This window comes from Folsomia candida, unplaced genomic scaffold (genome assembly GCF_002217175.1).
Source record: "Folsomia candida strain VU population unplaced genomic scaffold, ASM221717v1 Fcan01_Sc017, whole genome shotgun sequence".
NCBI classification, from domain to species: Eukaryota; Metazoa; Arthropoda; class Collembola; order Entomobryomorpha; family Isotomidae; genus Folsomia; species Folsomia candida.
This window is the reverse complement of record NW_019091209.1, coordinates 1,084,691-1,102,443: the sequence shown is the minus strand read 5'-3', so window position 1 is coordinate 1,102,443 and position 17,753 is coordinate 1,084,691. Positions and strand designations below refer to the sequence as shown.

The 17,753-nt window shown below is 37.4% G+C and overlaps 1 protein-coding gene across 1 annotated transcript in view; it reads left to right on the top strand.

Annotated features, from left to right (window-relative positions):
• LOC118437910 (1-phosphatidylinositol 4,5-bisphosphate phosphodiesterase epsilon-1-like) overlaps nt 1-17,753 on the top strand; it is a 73,206-nt gene that overhangs the window by 26,241 nt on the left and 29,212 nt on the right. Inside the window, exons 16-17 of the mRNA XM_035857445.1 lie at nt 354-566; nt 1,052-1,363. Of these exons, the coding sequence (XP_035713338.1) occupies nt 354-566; nt 1,052-1,363 (525 nt within the window). The remainder of the gene's footprint in view (nt 1-353; nt 567-1,051; nt 1,364-17,753) is intronic.

Genomic DNA, 17,753 nt, shown 5'->3' with positions numbered 1-17,753 from the left:
TTCCCGAAATTTCAGGATTTTTTTTCCCAAAATCTTGCTTAAAGAGCTTGGTTGACCAGTAAAAGCTTCCCAAGCATTTGTGTTTGGCTCAGAATTGTAAAATTTGTATTTTTTTAATGTGTAATTTTTTTAAATTTGTAATTTTTTTTAAATTTTAAATTTCAAAACGATCTAAAGGTGTAATATCACTCCTGGAAAAATCGAGTACTTATCGACAACGAAATACTTTATTTTATGAGTAAAAGAAGTATTTCTATAAAAAAAACTTGGTCGAGAGTAGTATTAAATTATGATCAGTTAAACTACCACCTTACTAAATTTGCATATTTACTAATGTTATTGTTTAACATTAGATGCAACGACTCGTTGTCGGGGGAAGTTTGCCGTGCAGCAAAGAAGAGGCCGCAATTCTGGCCGGGATGCAACTGCGCTTGGAGGAATGTTGGCCGCGGTCGCGCCCACCAAGACTGCACCACACGGGACCTGCCCCATCTCCCGCTGCGCCAAATACGCCAAACGTTAATGCCGACAAGATATCAAACACTCATCGAACGGAGGATGATAAGGTGCCACAAATTCCTAGTGGTCGTGAAACCGTGTGGGACATAGGGTCATTGGATGTCCCCATCTTATATACATCCCTGCCTTCCCTATTATCATACAATGTTAATGTCCCCCCGGCTTCCGCGGCCACTGATCGAGTCTTACATTAACGATTTTTTTATGTCATAAATTTAGTATTATTTAACCCTTCTAATTCTTTTAAATCTTTTAATTTAATTATTTACTAATTTTATCTCTATTTTTATTTTATTTTAAATTTGACAACCGATTTTCGTGACTAGTCATCAAATCCAGTGGCCGCGGAAGGGTATCGACAGAAGGAAAATGTCCCCACCTTTACTCGAAGTCCGCATCAACTCCCCATCTTATGCAAACCCGTCCCTTCTCCCTATCCTACAATATTAACGCTTCCACGGCTTCCGCGGACACTGCAAACCCCACTTCGTTAAATTATACCTCCAATTAACCCTTAACTATGTGTTTACAGGACTCTGCCTCCATCCCACTCCTCTCTGACCGCTCAAACCCATCCCGCTCCCTCGCGACAACATCCGGCGGCGGCGGGGGTGGGGGTACCGACTACCCCATCGAACTCCGCGCAGACGCCGAACTCCACGCGGACGATCCTCCTCCCACCGCCGCCATAAAACGGTCCGGAATGGGGCGTGCCGTCTCCCTGTTGACCACGTGCTACTCATCCTCCGAAGACAACGAGATGTCGCTATCCGCCTCCGCCAGGATTGACGACTTGGTCCCACCCTGTTTCGTGCATGCTGGAAATATGCCGAGATTAATTAAGGTAAGCAAAAAAATTTTCAAAATTTCAAAATTTTCAAAATTTTATAAGTTTTTTTATATTTCTTCTTCGTATCAATGAACTTTATCAAGTTCAGTAGCAAAATTCAATGCGATTAAACTTGAACTCGGATAAACAATGGGCCATACAACAGTTTTCCAGACAGACAGACATTGCAATTTGCAGTTGGCAAATAATTTGCTTGGCAAAATGTGGCCAATTTTAGTCTGCTTTATGAAAGTTGAGCCCGACCATCAACTCGTAAATTCACATCTATTATTTCACTTTGGCTGGACACATACATTCGCACGTTTTTGAGACTCGCAAAAAATTCGCGTGTCCTGTTCATTCATTCGGTTTTTTTGGGTCTGGGATACCGTACAAGTTAAGTTTTTCATACATTTTTAATTAATTCGCATTAATAACGGCATCATGGTCACGCTAATAATTTGATTAAAGTGCATAATCTGGCAAAATAAAATTTTGTCGATTTATTTCTTGGGTAAATTTGTGAACAAAAGTGTCCCAGTTTTTTTTACGAAATCTTGCAAATTTCGCAAAAACTTTGCGATATTTTTGGCAAGTTATACGAAAGTGAGTACGGCTACTTATGTCAACGTATATTATTTGATAAATAATCTGGCAAAATAAAACTGTCGATTGATTTCCTGGATAAATTTGGGAACAAAAATGTCACTGTTAAAGTATTTATGAAAGAAATGTTGCAAGTTTCGCAAAAACTTATGGTAATAATTTGCGATAATTTTTGCAAGCTATGTGTATATTCGGAGATGAGTAAGTATTCAATTCACGGCGTCATATTCTTCTCCATTATCGAATGGGATTGAAGGTCGACTCCTTTTTGTCCATTTCTCGTCACAACAATACTAAATATTTATTTATGTTGCAAAAAAATTGAGGAGTTTGCAAATTTTAATGACACCTCGGTACTCCCCACTTGTTTATGAGTATCAACCATTTCCTCCTCTTCTTCTTTGGTGAGTCGTAATTCGAGATGCATTTTCTCAGAAATCCAGTCCAGTCCAATACTTATTTAAACAAGTTGCAATTATATTTATGGATTAACTAACCAACAAGCCAGACTGTATTAAAAGTAAGTTAAGGTGCTCTTGTATGAGGGTTTTGAATTTGAATTTGAATTTTCTTTCTTGGATGTATTCAAATGGCGATTTTGAAACGTGTCCATCACGTTTTTTAAAAACTAAAGATTTTATTCTAATCTAAAAATCAATTATCAATTTTTTACGAAATTTCGAAATTTTACTCGAAAAATCAATTTTATTGCATTTAAAAATCAATAATTTGTAGGTTTTAGGTTTAGAAGGTTAAAATTTTGATTTTTTTCTTCCATGCGAAATAGACATAAAAAATATAGATAACAATAAGAAAAAAATTAAATATTTTCTCGTGGAAGAAAAAATAAAAATTTTAACCTCGTAAGTTTGTAAACTTCAAAATTATCGATTTTTAAACCCAATAAAATCTTCATTTAAAAAACAGCACGCAGGAGATGTATACGTTTCAAAATCGCCATTTAAATCCATGCAAGAAGGGAAAGTTAAAACACACCAAAATTCAATTTCAAAACCCGCATCCAATCGTACCTTAATTATCCATCCACTGAATCGATCGGTGTGCAAGTCAAATATATGTGGACGACTTGAAAGAAACCTGATTCAATTGAGACATCACATCGTTTCAATTACATTCCCACTATTTGCTCAAGACTCGTGGAAACTTGTGTAGTTTTTAGAAATTAAATTTTCCTCCACGGAATTGAAGTGGTTGTCAAATTGAGTCCAGTAGTTGGTGATCTTCTCATTTTTGAGACCCTGACGTGGTCAGGGTCAGGTTCATGATTACGAAGACGACTCAAAAAATAAGACGTCCCCTGCACAAGATTGGATTGGATTAAGGAGAAAATAAGCAAGTTTGTTAACGTTTTTTTTGGCAGAAATTTTCGTTCCGTAAGCTAATCTTTTTTAAATTGGTTTACTTGGTTGAATTGGTTTAATCAATTAAAAATTTCGAGAAATACAAATAAAAATCGGTAAAAATCTACCTCACTTAATATAGTTCATGTCACCTATTAGTTTTTTTAAGCAAGTTTGTTAAAAAAATGTTTACCGATGGAATTTAGTAGCTGATTAGATTTTTAATTGGTTTACTTAATCAATTAAAATTTTTGAGAAATACTATAAAAAATCGGTAAAAATCTACCTGGCTTAATATCCACCCAGACTTTACATAAGTCATCAATCTGATTTTTTTTTGTATTTTTTGAAATGTTTAATTGCTAACCCAATTTAAAAATCTAATTGACGTAAAGTTGTATTAAATGCAGTAGATTTTCACATATTTTCTTTGCACTTATTGAAATTTTGACTTATTATATGTATATAGTGTGACACGTGTCTAATAGAAGGTTATCTACTGTAGATAAGCTGAAGTATTTAATTAACACATATCCTTTGGGCAATATGTAACGGGTTGATATTTTAATTACTGTCTCGTTTTTTGCATAACATGGTTAATAATTAAGTTAAATACATATGTAATACAAGTCTCAGAAAGGGAAGATATGTATTTCTGTAAGTAAACATAATCTCAAATTACGACAGTGAAGATGCTTATCTCGAAATTAAGTAGATCCATTGTTTTCGCTCATATTTAATTTAACGCTTCTCTGAATTAAACAAAGGCCATCAAAGTTTTAATTGAGCTCATGCAGTCGAGTATTTATTTAAGTACGTATTTATTCATTACGTTGGGCCTACTCAAGTCAATTTGTCGTATTTCGCGTAATATCTCAAGTAGCAAATAAGTAGTTTGCGAAATAATGTGAGTGAGCATGCTTTTCCAGGAAAAGAGTTTTGTGTGTGCGAAATAATGGGGGTATGCATTACGAATTCTGTTGTAGAAATTAAGTTCGCAAAAAATTTTGGCTCGATTTTCGCAAATTCATTTGCGAACTTGCACATCTTCGAGTATCTAGTTCGTAAAATAAGAATTCTGAAGTAGTAATGAATACCCCGAATTTTCAAAATATTGAGAAACTTGAGCCCTGCTAAATCTAAAAATTTCTAATATCACATCAATTTCACGAGTTTTGAGATAAATCAAACTTTTCATACGGTACAACTAATTTTTGCTACTAAAAAAGTATCGATTAAAAAAATAGCGATCTCATTTTTGAGAAAATTTATTATAAAAAAATTGCAAATGAATTAGCAATTTTATTTTTAAATCGATACTTTTATAGTACCAAAAATTAACTTTACATTAAACTATGAAAGGCGAATTTGTCTCAAAACTCTCAAAAAATTGATGTTATTTAAGAAATTTGCAGAGATTTAAAGAGATTGAACAGGGGTAAACTGATATTAAAAAATCTGTGCCAGAGTAAGTCCACCTTAAGCAGTAATGTAATGAATAGGCATCAGTGACCGCGGAAGGGTGGGGACAATTTCTCCTTGACTATTCGAATTCCACATCATCTGCCCATCTTAACATGTAAATAAACCCTCACCTCCCCCATTCTTCAATATTAATATCCCCACATGTCCCCTCATCTTCCGCGGCCACTGACGACCATAAATTAAACACATTATTTATCAAGTACGCACGTGGAAAGCCTCACGAAATCATTTATTATTTTAATATTCATCTTCCCTTTGATCAAAAAGGAAAAGATGGCGAAATTCCTGGCTCCATCTCCGCCGCCGTCGACGACCTGTCAAGCGAGCACAAGTTATCTCATTTTGTTGTTGTCTCAGAAGACAAAAGAGATTCTTCTTCACCTGCAATAAACCGCGTGGTTCTTGTTGTTTATTGGTTTCTTTGATGAGATGAAAGGCAAAGACGTACGGACGGACGGAATCAGTTCTGGGGGAGGCCGACGGCCGACGTGACGTAATCTAGATTTTGGAATGGTTTTGACTTGCAAAAATAGGGTTCCTACTTGTTTAGATGATGCTGTTTTTTATATATGTATTGTGGTGAAAATCGGAATTTGTGCATTTTTTTTTAAGTTGGAAACTTTTACTTGGTTAAAATAATCGAGAAAAGGTAAAATATTGGCATAGAGTGGGAATTATTGAGTGGCAATTGGTGGGTGGCATTGGCTAAGGGTGGCGATTCGAGGGTGGCATTCGCAAAGGGTTGCAATTGTTGAGTGGCAATTGGTGGGTGGCAATTGTTGCACATAAATTGACACCGAATTCACGCTGACAATGGAACCTTTTTCAATATAGACCTGGATTTTGTAGCGAATTATATCAAAAAATCGAGCCAAAACTTACGACTCACGTGACACTTATTTTTCCCTTGAACTGCCCCATGCAAATTTTAATTTTTGACCAAATTTTCTCTAGCTTTTTCCTCCACGTGGCGAAAATCAAGGCGCACTTGTGACCTTTGCCTCTCAATATTTTCCCCTCCCCATCTCGCGTTACATAACTTACGAACGGCCCCTCGTGAAATAAAGTTTAACACAAAAACCACCGCTTGTTTCTTTTTTAAATTTCCCACCCCCCATTTTCCGAACCCTTCTTAAAGAAAATAATGACAAGAGAGAGAGTCCTCGTCTCCTGGAAAGTTTAGTTTGTGACGGGCACATCTTGAGTGAAAGTCTTCATCCTCCTTTCTCTCCCACTCGTCTAATGACATACACGCGGAGGATACAAACTTTTAGAAGAATTTGATACACAGGACTTTTTAATTACGTGGAGAGAAGCCCCTGTATACATAGTTCCGAACGAGAAATAGCAGACGGTTGATGATACACGTATATAATTAATGAAATACTTTCGACTTCCTTCTCCTCCTCGTCCCTGGTTTCCTGCCTTGATTGAAGGCAACAAAGTTGTTAAAGGGTTATTTTCCCTTGTTGTCATTCCTCTACTGCGAAACAGTTCCGTGTCCTGGGTGCAGTGGCCGCGGAAGAAGGTGTGGGGACATCTGGGGACATTGCTATTGTAGAATAGATAGGGGAAGGAGGGTTTTATATAAGATTGGCAGCTGGTGGTGATATAGAATAATTGTGGGGACATTGCCCCTCTGTCCCCTCACCCTTCCGCGGCAACTGCGTGTATGAAGAGCAGAGTTGTACCTATACAATTGACATTTTAGGGGGTACATTTATACTCTTACAAGGGACATTTCCCAGCGGATACTCTCCGATTTTGGGCAAACTAGTGTCAATCGAGGACAAATTTAATTAGTATTAAATTTGCAAAAGATACGATTTCCCAGTTTCGCCGAGATATTTGCATCCCAAGAGGAGAAAACCCACAAAAAAGTAGCACTTTACGGTGTGATTAGATAAGTACAACTCTACTCTTTAGAGGGAAAGATGAGACGTTTTTCGTCCTAAATGATCTCCCTAGATAGGAAAGGATTTATTTTGTTTATGATATGTCGACCTTTCTCTCTTCTTCAATAATGATGTCACAAATAAAAATATGACTTAAAGGGAACTTTTGTTTTTTATTTCTGCCGTCCCGTTTTTAACCACAATTACGTATATTTCGGAGATAAACTCTAACAACACGGAGAAAAGTATCCATTACTTTGGAGGGGACATAATACTTATTACATGCGTTACGTATGTATGTATGTGATGTTGATAATTTCTGATTTATACGCACACACGGCGGATATGTATTTATAAAAAATGGTGGTGCAAATATTTATGATAAAAAAAATATCAATTTTTTTAATTCAAATTGTCAAAATTATGTAGTTACATGCGAAATTTTTCGAGATAAAATCGTGCATATAAATTATTTTTTTATTTTTTTAAACAACAGCGGAAATATTGATACTTAATATTTCGGAAAATCTAAAAACGCTGAGAAAAATAGGAGAATTTTACTGCTCTATAAGAGTTTTACGAACACAGAGAAACTTTATTCAAAAGTTTGGAAATTTATTTTTAATGCCAAATTTTTAAATAAAATCATGCACATACAAATACAAAAAGTTTTTGTATTTGTGAAAATAACCGTAGAAACATTGATGCTCATAAATAATTCGAAAAATCTAAATATGCTGAAAAACCTATGGAAATTCTAGTTTTACGAACACATCCGTACAGTTTCTCTTGAAAAATTCGAAAGTAAAATGAATACATAACCGTGTCATGGTCATGCGTGTATAAATAATAAATAAATAAATAAATGGCTTGATTAGTTATAAATATCACGTCCACATTTCCACCTTTGCTACAAAATAACAATAATAATATGATAATGGCAATCATACTAAATAAACTTTGTGGATGTTCATCTCTCGAAAAGAAAAAGGTATCATTACGTATTTATTTATGGATCGTCTTACTTTTAGAGAAGTTGTTAAAAAAAAGTCGGAAATAATATGTAAGGTAGCAAAAGAGGCGATTAGGGTGCGGAGAGTCCTCTTCTTGCTTGAATGTTGTAACGATTTATTTCCGGAGAATTGATAATTTAATTGCGTACTACGTACATACCTACTTTCACCACACGCAATGTGAAATTGGATATGTAGGAGAGGAACAACTTTCGTGTTTTGCATTTACTTCGATGTATGTAGCTAGTTGGATGGGTGGGTGCTTAAAATAGTCGTGATTGGGGGGATACATAGGTGGGCAGGCGCCACGTCCAAGTCAGGTGACGGCTTTCGGGAGGGATTTTTCATAATTTTTTACGTTTAATTTTGAGGGAAAAAGTTCGATTTTCAAAATTTTAGATAAATTGTATAGACTTCCGGCAGTTTTTATTTCTAAGGGTTATTTTAGAAGTTTGACTTCCGACTTGGAGAAGTTTTAGTTTCTTAGTGCCATTTTAAAATTCTGACTTCAACTTCTTATATGATTTACAGACTTCGGGAAGTTTTTCTTTCTTAGTTTCATTTTAGAATTCTGACTTCCGACTTGGAGAAGTCTTCGTTTCTGCGTGCCATTTTTGAATTTTGCCAATTTTACGTTTCTGAGTGTTATTTTGAAGTTCTGACTTCCAATTTTCCTGACTTTTGGAGATTTTCGTTTCTGATTATGGGTGTCATTTTGGAATCCCGACTTCCAACTGCTCAATGTGACTTCCCCCTCTGAATTCGCCCATCTATGATTTTTCAAATCCTTCCCCGATACCCAAATCCACCCTCCTCAACTTCACCTGAATGAAGAAGACGAAGAAAAGAGGCCGCAGTCAAGTGTGCCTCTTCACCACGGCGAAATATCTACGAATCCAAAACCAATCCCTTCCTGACTCACTATATGACAAGTTATGCGGTAAAACCGCGGAAAAGGATCTACTTTTTCCAATACCTAACGTATTAATTCACAATCTATGAGCGCGAATTTTAAAAATCGCAAGATGTTCGTAGTCCAAGGTTGATGTCGAAAAATGTGTTAATCTAACTTGAAGCTTGTCATATCTGATTCTATTCAAATGTAGTTGGGAAAATTCAACAATATTAACTTTAAGCTTGTGGAGAAAATGAATACAACTTTTTGAAAATTTCAATGTAGCGCCTCAAAGAAGCCTTATTTCGAAAAACAGGTCCTAATGAGGGCACACCCCCTACATCTCAGGAATACGATTCAGATGAGATCCTGTCAAAAAAATCAAATTCGTGGTATGTTGTCTCAGTGAGAATGAAATGACACAAAATTTTGAATTTTCATGCTCTTGAGAAGCATTGTTTCAAGAAAATAATGTATACAATATTTGGCTATAGCCAAATGATCTGCGAATATGATAAGTTAATATTTGCAATGGTTCCCACCAACTGGGGGTATACTGAGATATTCAGAATGTGTTTTATTTAAAGGAATCTAAATTTTCAGAAAACCAGCGATAACTTTTCAAAGAAGGCGAATTTCGAAAACATGGTTATCTTGAGGGCACTGCACATTATCCTCAGGAATATGATTCCAGTGAGAATGACTCAAGAAATCGATTCTGTGAAAAATTTTCTCCAGCGAGAATGGAGCGCCCTCAAATATGACATTTTGAATTTTCCCGCCTTGGGGATGCTTTATTTCAAAAAAAGTTTCAAACGTTTGTTGTAGCCCAACTATCTCTGCATTTGACTCCGTCAATGGTTTTTGTCTATCTGTCACTCAGATCATTTGAAAAAATATTTTGCGTTGAGATCACGGCACAGAAATTATTGCATGTAAACGTGGATATTTCAAAAAGTTTTAGAAATTTTGAAAAACGGCATGCGTACCCTATCCCTCGATTTTAGAGATGGTCATAATGCCTTTAACCGAATTGCTCTATCTCTTAAGACGGACCCACACGAGCCCTCTCAAATTAACATTGGCTGCCGTGATAACATACTACCTCTTCCACATATACTTCCATGGTGCATGAAAGTAAATGGGGAAAAAAGTAGAAAAACCACCACCAAGTTTTCTCTCCCTCTCAGGGAAAGTAATTGTTAATGAGCTGTGTGAAATTGAGCTCTTCACTCATTTACTAATTCTCAGAGAAAGCAGAATAAATAATAATGACGAGGAGGGATATAAATGCAGTGGCCGCGGAAGGTTGAGGGGACAGAGGGGCAATTAATGTCCCCACAATCTTTTGCAAATTTGTGCGAAGCGTATGAAAATTTAGATTATACAAATACTTAACAATTATGCGAAATTGTTGTTTTGCATAATTTGAAATTAGACAAATTCCCATTATGCGATGTGGGTATTATGCAAAATAAATTATGCAAATAAACCGGAGGCCCAATGTCCCCACGGTTTTTCGATGCCCCCATGACCCGCTCATCTTACATAACCCGTCTTTCCCCTATCCTACAATGTTAATTGCCCAAGATGTCCAAATCGCTTCCGCGGCCACTGTGTATATACATAAATTCTATAGCATTATGCGGCTTGACTTCCTCCTCCTCGGATGGCTTACTTCTACTTAAGAAGGAATTATAAATGCCTCGTGAACTGGAATGAAATAGGATTTGATTGATTTCCCCAGGATTAGGAATTGGAATTACCAAATATCCATGTTTGTAAAATATAATGACGGCTTTCTCAAATTTCTGCACAAGTCCTAATTTCTACATATGTAAAATAATATGCATCCATACGTCGTAAATCTGGAGGATTTGAATTTTGTTAGATATTTGTGTTCGTTAATAATATGGAAACACTGCGTTTTGAAGGAGGATAAATAATATAATGTTTTCTGGAAATTTATGCATGTAAGTGGAAAGTTTCCAGGCGTTTCCGGGGAAATGTGAGATTCTAGGTGGTCCTAGATCCTTAATATGAATATTAAATTTTATAATGTGGGTATGTTATTTGATAATTGCTTGGGTTGAGGTTATCTTTACTTTGGGAGGCCCGCTGAGAGGGCAATTTTTCTCCCGCTAGAAGGGTTAGAATTCACGCATAATTAGCAATTTTTTGTTGCAAAATATTGCAACGGGTTATCTTACTCAAAATAGAGGTATCCCAGCGTATGCGATCCGATTTTGGGTTAACTATAGTCTCAATTGGGGACAAATTTAATTAGTATGAAATTTGTGAAAGACACGATCTCCCAATGGGCACGTTTGGCTCAGATATTTGCATCCCAAGAGGGGAAAACGCGTCGTAAAGTCGACAAATTTTACACTTTCCAAATTTACTGCGCATTTTCTCCTCTTGGGATGCAAATATCTGAGCCAAACGTGCCCATTGGGAGATCATGTCTTTCGCAAATTTTATGCTAATCAAATTTGCAATACCTTGACATTAATTTGCCAAAAAATTGAGGAGCATTCACTGGGAAACCTCCATTATTAGTTTATATATGGATAAACTATTCCAAAAATGCGTAAAAATTTCGCTCCATCTGGAAATAGTTAGCTTTACCTATCTCAACGACACATGTATGTGTGCATAAGTGGTCGTGAAACTGCATGTCCGTTGCACTCCATATAATCATCCAAAGATCACACCACACTTACCTAATAATAACAACAATAATGCCTATTTGCATGTGTGGCTAAAGTGTCATATGAAATGAGACGGCATCTTTTTTACGACCGGCCACACACACATTCCTGCCTCAAACTCATCCCATTTTCGGGTCGTTGAGTCGATTTTTTTTGCAAAAAAGGCTTACTTTACAAGCTATAAGCAAATCGCATAAATATTTTTGCGGGTCAAGTCAACTCCTATTTACATATTTACTACGTGAAAAACTAATATCATATTTACATACTTTCCCAATCTTGGAAATAATTTAATCATGTGTGCTACACAACATTGCAATTTGCGAGTTGTGCATATTTATTGTGTCGTTTTTTTGTTGCAAAATATTCCAACAAGTTTTTATTATCTTAAATACGTACAATGGAGGTCTCCCAGCGTATGCTCTTCGATTTTGGGCAAACTAGTGTCAATCGATTGCAAATTTAAGTAATATGAAATTTGCGAAATATACGATCTCCCAATGGGCAAGTTTGGCCGAGATATTTGAATCCCGAAAGGAGAAAACGCACCTTAAAGTCGACAAATTGTACACTTTCCAACTTTATTGCGCGTTTTGTCCTCTTGGGATGCAAATATCTCGGCCAAACGTGCCCATTGGGAGATCGTATCTTTCGCAAATTTCATATTACTTAAATTTGCAATCGATTGACACTAGTTTGCCCAAAATCGAAGAGCATACGCTGGGAGACTTCCATTATTTTTTAAAATGATGCAATTTAAACATTTTTTAAAAATGAGACTGAAAATTCAGAGTTGTCCAAAATTGCAAGCCAAAAATTCTTCGCCCAACCTTACAAACATATCTCCATCCATTACACAACTCTAATTATGCCACACACGTTCAGCCCAGACCTGAGTAACATTCACCAAAAAAATCTCATCTTTACCCCCAAAAAAGTAGTCTGCAGTCTATGTACCATACACTCCGTCTCCCTAAAGTTCTCTGCTCGTTCCCGTCACAGAGTGATTTTCCTTGACAAGATGAGACACCTCGGAGCCCAGACTTTTTCCCCAAACTTACTTTCCCTTTGATGACGATGATCAGTTAAAAAGTGAAACATTTCACATTATACATTTTACTCGGCCAGGTGTGAAAATTGGAAAGTTTTATTAGAAACATTTCCAACATGAAAGCGAACGACCGAGCGATTTTAATGGGTGGAGAAAATTTACTTTTTTTTCATTTTATTTTCATACGTTTTCACCTCGGAAAATTTGCATGACTTGGTAAAAAGGAAATTATGTAATTTGTTTGTTTTTTTATTCGAGGATAATTTAGTGCGACGCGATTTTATTTAACGATTGATCAAATCCCTTTGTACTTAATTGAGGAATGTTTTCAAAAAAAGTTTTTTTTCATATTTTGTTAGTTAAAAAGTAAGGTGGAATAATTAGAGGAAAAAGGATGGGAACGAGTTAATTCATGTTTTTAGTTTATTTTATCTTGAATACTTATTTATTGGATATGACATGTTTCCAAATAAGCTTTGATGATGGAATGGGCGGGGAAAGATGAGATTTTGAATCAGTTTTTTAAAATTTTTGTTAGTTGAGTTGTGAAAAGGGAGGTAAACTGGAATTGTGTATTACGAAATTTCTGTGAAGATGCCTTATCCAGGTTAAAATTTGACGTTTTTTTGAAATTTTTGAATTTGATGTGATTTTTACCTGTTAAATTCAGTGTTTCTGAACTTCATAAAATTCAGTTTCTTGCATTTCTCGCAGGTGAAAATATTTCCCTGCAAGAAACCACTATTTTTTCTCTCCTCATTTCTTGCAAGTGGTTTCTTACGCGCACCAGAAACATTGTTTAAATCCTGCCTTGCACAAAGCCTCATTTACCTCAAACATGCCTAGCCCTCGGAAATTTCCGAAAAGAATTAAAATCGTCGAGTACCTAACAGAGAAAAACCCCTGTACTTTGGGGAACATTGGATTTTAACGGTTTCACAAACTTATCCATGTATATAAAAAACATTTGATCCCTCCTCCCCTACAATCCAGCCTGGCCTATTATACATACCTAGGTACCCTCTTTTTTTAATAACTTGGTCATTAGTCCCATTTATTTCCGTAACTTTTGACATAATACGCATGTATCCTCCAAAAAGAGCACATTCGTCGTCACGGAAGATATTTACAAAAAACGATCGGAAATAATAATAATAATAAATACTCCAAGTATGAGCTAATCCCCCACAGTATTTCGCAATAATTTGGGCAACTTTGCAATACCCATCAGCCAAATGGGATGAAAAAAGAGAGTTTTTTTGTGTCCCCCTCAAAGAATGAAAGGTCCAACACCAGTGGCCGCGGAAGCTGTCTGGGGACATCGGGGGACATAAAAATTGTAAGATGATAGGGAAGGGCCGGGTTTATATAAGATGGTGACATCGAACAACCGTGCGGACATTGTCCCTCTGTCCTTCCGCGGCCACTGCTTTATTATTACTACTTTACTTTAAGAGGATGGTATACAGGCAGACAGTTCATGTCCTATCCTCCCCCCTTGTTGTCCCAAGAAAGAAGTAATCAATTTGTGAGAGAGGGGAGAAGGCAAAGGTGGAAAAAGTGGTGGTGGTGGTCGATTCGATGTGCGTTTTCCGATGATGTAAACTTCTTGGGGTCCATGTACGTACCTTTGTGACCATTTGCATGCTTAGTTGACATGCCATGTCGGGTAGGGTACGTGGAGTGGCCCCTCTACTTTCTCCACTTTCTTCCACCGAGTTAAGTTGGGGAGAGTTGGGAAATTGAGTGAGTGAGATGTCGAGTTTGTCCCGACTTTAGTTCAGTAGGCAGCCAGACGTCGAGCACACAACACACTCAGCTCAGCTCTCTTCTCGCACTTTGCAAGTATTCTTTAGTTGTAGACTGCAATTTAGGACAGATAAGCACACACACACACTTATTTACTCGTATCGTATCACTGTGTTATTCGGGATATCCATTACTGCACCACGCCACAACCCCACTGAGACTAAATACTGCCCCCACCCACTCAGAAGCTAAACTAAAATACGAGGGGCATCACCAATTCCCACGAGGCAGATTGAATTAGAGGAAAAGGTAAGCGTTTCTAATCCAATGTTGGTAATTTAATTGGGAGAAAGTGTGCACCTTAATTTAAGTATTTTTGTGGATATGCTGATTTTTTTGGCATTACATAACCTTAACTACCCACCCAGAAAGATTTGTTTTTTCTAGCTTTTACTCCTCTCTAACTAAAAGATCATGCATCGTATTGGGGCAATTTGAATCCATCGTGTGTCCCCTATTTTCTATTTTTGCATCGTATTCTCATCTCATTTATGGAAATTATCACATAAATTGTGTCCCTTGTCAATCAATAATTTAGTTCCGGGTAATGTGAGAAAAATCTCATTATAATCTCATTTTTATACCAATGTACATACATTTGTAATTAAAAGTCACATAATTAGTGGCACAGTGACTTGATAAGTAGTTACCTTGTTAAATTACGCAGTCATGGTTTGTTGTCTTGTGAAGATAAGAAAAAGCATACACCACGGTCCGTGAAGGAGTAGGAGTAAAATAGATAAATGTGTATGAACCATTTACCATTTACCCGTATTCGGTTCGGGTTGACATAATAATAATATCAGCGAACCGGGCAACTCATCCTGCTTCGGGATGAATGATGATGATCACAATGATAATAATCCTCCCATCCTTTTGTTTATTCAGCTTTCCACGTTTTCTAAAAACCCATTCCTTCCCGAAAGTCACATACGTACGTGCAAGGCTAACATATAGATATCTCAGACTTGTTGGCGAAATGGGTTCACAGAAGTGGCGGAAAGGGAGGTGGGGGCATTAATGTCGGTCAGGTAGGTAGACGAGGGTAATTTTGAGGAAGGGTCCCCTACTTTTTTAGGGGGGGGGACTTACTTGTTGGTTAAATGGGCGCATATTACTCACGGAAATTAAGGTGGGGGCATTAATGTCGGGTCAGATTTAGATGGGCGTAATATTTAGTAAGGGATTATTAGAGGGGGCACTAATGCTTTTTGGCGAAATGCGTGCACAAGCCGCGCAAACTGACAAAGCTGGGGGGCATGAACATGATAAATAAATAAATGAGATTAGAATGAGCCTCCCGAGTAGAACATACTGTGTCGAATTATGTAGGAATTGGCAAAAGCTCGATGCATATTTTTTGCATAATTGTGCCGAAAATTTCTATCGTTTTTTTTAAATCTATACACGAGATTTGCATAATTATGCATAGTAATTAGCTTTGCATAAAGTTTTTGGGCCAAATTTCCTCATAAAAAAACTGGCAAAATTTCTGCATTCAAACCGTTCAAATTTTTACTTGGGAGGCTCCTCCATAATAAAAGGTGCCTAATTTCTTGCTTGCTGGGGCGGGGGTAATATTCCGCGGGGCGTGAATATGCATATAAGCCACACTAGGTCACGCATCATAATATTCTTCGTATCAAGGTTTATTATCTACGGCTTCTCTCTCTCTCGGGCGAGAAAGAAGAGGAAGAAAGGCAGGATTTCGTTCTCCTCGGTCCGGATGGCCTGGTCTTTTTTTCCGAAAGGAATTTATTGGTTGCATTGCATAATAATGTAATGTTGTGTGGAGGAGAGATCCGTATCAGTGGCCGCGGAAGGAAGTGTGGACAATGTATGTCCCCACCCATGGTTATTCGATGTCTGCATCATCTCCCCATCTTATATAAACCCGTCCCTTTCCCCCTATCTTACAAAGTTAATGTCCCCACAGCTTCCGCGGGCACTGATCATCACAATCCTTCCCTATCACGTGGAAGGTTAGAATTGTTGTCAACAGTGGCCGCGGAAGGGTGTGGACAGAGGGACAATGCCCCCACGGTCCGCCCATTATCTTACAAAAACCCGTCCCTCCCCCCTCCTACAATATCAATGTCCCCCTCTGTCCCCCCAGCTTCCGCGGCCCCTGGGGAACAATGTTGCATGTAGGAATTCATCATCGATGTACACAAAAGCCAATGCCAGCCTGCCCTCCTCTCCATTTTCCTTCGTACAAGATCAATTTTATGTACATACGATCTTTCTCTCCTATTTACTGGACCTGGTACAAATCCTGGCAAAAGTTCGCGTGGTGGTGGTGGTGGTCCAAGAAGATATGTGCATATATGGATGCGCCACTATTATTACGGGGGCATCCTCGCATTTCTTTGCACAGGAAGGAATTCACCATATGTATGCATGTAGAATCTGGGGAGGAAACGATACTAATAATAATAATAATAATAACGCTGTGATGTGATGTGATGTCAATAATAATATGACAAGAGAAAGGCAGGCAGGCTACACAATGGTTTACCGGAAATGTATGTGCTACATGTACATATGTACGAGTAGAGAGATTAATTGGCAAGTGGATCTTTGTTTTTTTCCCGTTCTGAGGATCAGTGCGTACATACTTTTACTCTGGGACGAGTAGTCACTACTAGTCACTACTAGTAGTCACTAGCTACTATATCGGCCACGCAAGTTGTGGGGGTATGTAGTACCATACCGTTTTAAGGGACTTGTTACCATCCATTAGTTGTCCGAGAGGATTAAACTTTCCGGCGAGTATTCGATTTCGATTTGTTGCAACTTTTCAACAATTTCTTGCATATTTTTTCACATTTCTTGCACTTCAAAAAAAACAGGTCACTTAACGGCTTACCCTTTGTGTTAGACTTAATTATAGGAATTGTCCGCTAGATAACGCCTAATTCTTGCGTTTCTTTCACTCCTGCAAGAAATTGCATATCCCTGCCAAACAAAAAACAATTTCTTGCAGTAATTTCATTTCACGGGAAACATTGCATTGCTCCCGAAATTCCATTTCTTTGCTAACCTACGGAAAATCTCTTTCGCATCTAATCCTTCGACATTTTCGACCCGTCTTCTTTTTCCGAACTGACGGATTCTTTATTTATCGCTTTTTCTTCTTCAGAAGAAACAGAGCTCATTACGCTCTCCTTGATCTCTCTTTTGTCTCAATCTTCCCCCTCCCTCCCTCCTCCTCCCCAATTTTACAGCCATCCAGCCATTCCAATTATATTTGTCGTCGTCACTATCATCATCCATCGAATTATGAGTTCTGATTCTCTCCGGAATAATTTTCTAATCATATTTTGCTTTTGATAACCGAATCAAGAGGTGGATTTAGATTTAGAGATCTCTTGTTCTCTAGCTCCTACTTACAATGGGTCTCGTTATTAGCAGCGAATTTCCCGCGTACAGGGATTCGATTTCGTTTCGTATTGTAGGAGCTGATATTCCATCCGGTACGTTACAGTACATGGGAGATAATAATTGGAATTTGAAGCATCTCTCTCTCGCTCTCTATTTGTCTTGCACTCTGGCAGAATTAAATCAATTTTGGACAAC